General features: G+C 46.1%; 1 protein-coding gene across 1 annotated transcript; it reads left to right on the top strand.

Annotated features, from left to right (window-relative positions):
• Positions 1–201: 201 nt before the first annotated feature.
• On the top strand, positions 202–1433 carry tp53rk (TP53 regulating kinase; the record flags this gene model as incomplete). Its single annotated transcript, XM_080545863.1, has 2 exons — positions 202–406; positions 942–1433. 2 exons carry the CDS (start codon positions 202–204, stop codon positions 1427–1429), a joined length of 693 nt encoding a protein of 230 aa, XP_080401989.1. The 3' UTR covers positions 1430–1433.
• Positions 1434–3395: the final 1962 nt, after the last annotated feature.

Raw genomic sequence — 3395 nt, 5'->3', positions numbered from 1 at the left:
TCCCAAATCGAATCTACAACCTCACGAGTTTTGACCCAAATCTACCTTCATACATTTGGTCTCGTCCTGAGTGGTGGTGGGATCCTGGTGTTTCACTCCGACCCAGTAGGGGGCAGCATCTGATGATGTTTCACTGTGCCGATATGCAGATATACGGACAGGGCAGAAGAAGAAGGCCAGCTGGTGGTAAACAGAGCAAGCATGGCCCTCCCGCAATTTCTCGAAAAAGTTAATCTGATCAAACAAGGAGCCGAAGCGCGAGTGTACCGAGGGACATTTCTGGGCAAGCCAACAATAGTCAAAGAGAGGTTCCCAAAGTTGTACAGGCATCCTGTTTTAGACGAGAAACTCACACATCGCAGAACTGTCCAAGAGGTGCGCTCCATACTCCGTTGCAGAAAAGCAGGTGATTATTAAACATGTCTAAACCTGTCAGAGCCACACACCTTACTGTGTCCATGTCTGTAGCCACCTAGTTTATCATACATCATACTTTAGCTTCATGAAACCGCATGTTGCATTGCATGTCAGTCACACATGTGACATTACTAATGTTATTGATGTCTACATTCAGGCATAGCCCTGTAATGCTTCATCCCTTCTCTCTCTTCAGGCATAGCCCTGTAATGCTTTATCCCTTCTCTCTCTTCATCCATAGCCCTGTAATGCTTCATCCCTTCTCTCTCTTCATCCATAGCCCTGTAATGCTTCATCCCTTCTCTCTCTTCATAGCCCTGTAATGCTTTATCCCTTCTCTCTCTTCAGACATAGCCCTGTAATGCTTCTCCATAGCCCTGTAATGCTTCATCCCTTCTCTCTCTCTCCATAGCCCTGTAATGCTTCATCCCTTCTCTCTCTTCATCCATAGCCCTGTAATGCTCTATCCCTTCTCTCTCTTCATTCATAGCCCTGTAAATGCTTCATCCCTTCTCTCTCTCCAGGCATAGCTGCACCAGTTGTCTACTTTGTGGACTACACCTCCCACTGCATCTTCCTGGAGGAGATAGTGGGCTCCGTCACTGTGAGGGACCATGTCGCCTCCATCCAGCTCTCCCAGAAGAACCCAGAAGAATGCCTGGACCGGCTGGCTAAAAAGATGGGTCAGATCCTGGCCAAAATGCACGACGAGGACGTGGTCCACGGAGACCTAACCACATCCAACATACTTCTGAAGGCAGATGGCAAGAAGGGAGAGTTTGACCTGGTCCTCATAGACTTTGGGTTGAGTTACATCTCCGCCCTGCCCGAGGATAAAGGAGTGGACATGTACGTGTTGGAGAGGGCCTTTCTGAGCACTCACCCCAACACTGAGGTCCTGTTTGACAAGCTGCTGAAGAGCTACGCCGGCACGTCTAAGAAGTCTCCTGCTGTCATCCAAAAGCTGAATGAAGTTCGGCTTAGAGGGAGGAAGAGGTCCATGGTTGGTTAAAAGAAACAATCCTATGAGATCTTCTATTTAAAAAATGCATGCCACCGATTTTATTTAATGTGTGGATAAAAGCATTGACGTTGAAAAAGCAGCCAGTTTCATAATGTTACTAAGATCATTTTTGTAATAAAAAATATCCTTTGTGCCATTGATTTTGTGCTGATTTCTGTGTATTTTCTGATCTTCTAATCTTGTACAGTATGTTGAGTATTGACACACTTCCCACCTGCAAACATGGTGAGGGAAATCAATTCACGCTCTTTTGTCCATCTTCTCCCCAAAGCCCGCCCCTCAGTGTCCCTTCCAGAAACAGTGACAGTGATGGAGGGAGATGACCACCTAGACCTAGACCACCTAAACCTAGACCACCTAGACCTAGACCACCTAGACCACCTAGGCCACCTAGACCTACACCACCTAGACCTAGACCCAGGGTTCGAGTTATAAGCTGAGCTTTGTGGGGGTCTCCAAAATAACAGTGCGAAATGTTCTCATGCACGCGCGCGAATCATGCCCACACAGCGATGGGACTTACACGTTTTAAATAGCCATAGGCTACTCACAGAAGTGGAGCTCAGAGTATGAGAAAAAACTCATTTTGAGAAAACGGCCTTTATAAAATGTAAAATGTTTTTCATTGGAAACTATTTACAGACACAATATTTAATCTAATTATTATTAACAACAATAAAGAACATCTAAAAACTGATAACTAAATAGGCCTAATTGTCCATGCCTGCTCCATATGTCAGCCCCTCATCCTTTTCCTGCTGATGTCTTTAGATTTTTTTTGCAGTGCTCAGACACTTGCGCCGTTTCCTACTGGCGGATGTGATGGCCTCAGCTTTGGAGATTCTGAGCTCATCCGTTCTCCTCGTTTCATTAATTGTAACCTCTGTGCTCTGAAGCCACAACTTCTCCATTACTCCTAACATGGCAGAGGCACCTTCATTGAATGTGGAGATGGCCATACTCGCTGCCTCAACTCTGCTCTTCCCCACAGAGACTGTTTTTGGGCACCGCGCCCATATTACAGAGTTGAGGCACTCGTTGGCATTTTGAGTGCCTCCATGCTGCATTCGTTGCAGCAGGCTGTCACTTGACATTCTGTGGTACACAGGGAGCAGCTTCTTCCCCACCTCTCGTGTCAGGAAGTTCCCAGCGTGGGTTTTGTGGCTTTCTGGTGTTTCCCCGTTGTCCTCTGCTCTCCTGTACCAACACCAGTTGGGGTTGCACCTGGTGTGCAAGGGGTTGTCATCAGTTGACATACAGTGGAGGAGCCCTGCCCATATCTCTGCTTTCATGTTATCTACAGTATATCTCAAAAGTGAGTACACCCTTTAGATTTTTGCAAATATTCTGTTATATCCTTTCAGGGGATAACACTATCCTACTGAAACTTTGATATAACTTAAAGTAGTCAGTGTGCTGCTTGAATAACAGTATAGATTTATTGTCCTTTGAAAATTACTCAGTACACAGCTGTTAATGTCTAAACAGCTGGCAACAAAAGTGAGTACACCCCATAGTGAACATGTCCTAATTGTGCCCAATGATGTTGTTTTCCCGCCCTGGTGTCATGTGACTCGTTAGTGTTACAAGGATTCAGGTGTAAATGATAAGCAGGGCTGTTAAATTTGGTGTTTTGGGCACAATTCTCTCTGAATGCTGGACAACATGGCACCTCATGGCAAGGAACTCTCTGAGCGGCTGAAAAAAAGGATTATTGCGCTTCACAAAGATGGCCTTGGCTATAAGAAGATTGCCAACACCCTGAAAATGAGTTGCAGCACAGTGGCTAAGATCATACAGCGGTTTTCCAGGACAGGTTCCACTCGGAACAGGCCTCGCCAGGGTCGACCAAATAAGTTGAGTCCACGTGCTCAGCGTCATATCCAGAGGTTGGTTTCCAAAAATAGACGTGCGAGTGCTTCCAGCATTGCTGCAGAGGTTGCAGAAGTGGGAT

The sequence above is a fragment of the Nansenia antarctica genome (assembly GCF_963989245.1).
Source record: "Nansenia antarctica genome assembly, chromosome: 15".
Classification (NCBI taxonomy): Eukaryota; Metazoa; Chordata; class Actinopteri; order Argentiniformes; family Microstomatidae; genus Nansenia; species Nansenia antarctica.
This window is presented reverse-complemented; position numbering and strand designations above follow the sequence as displayed.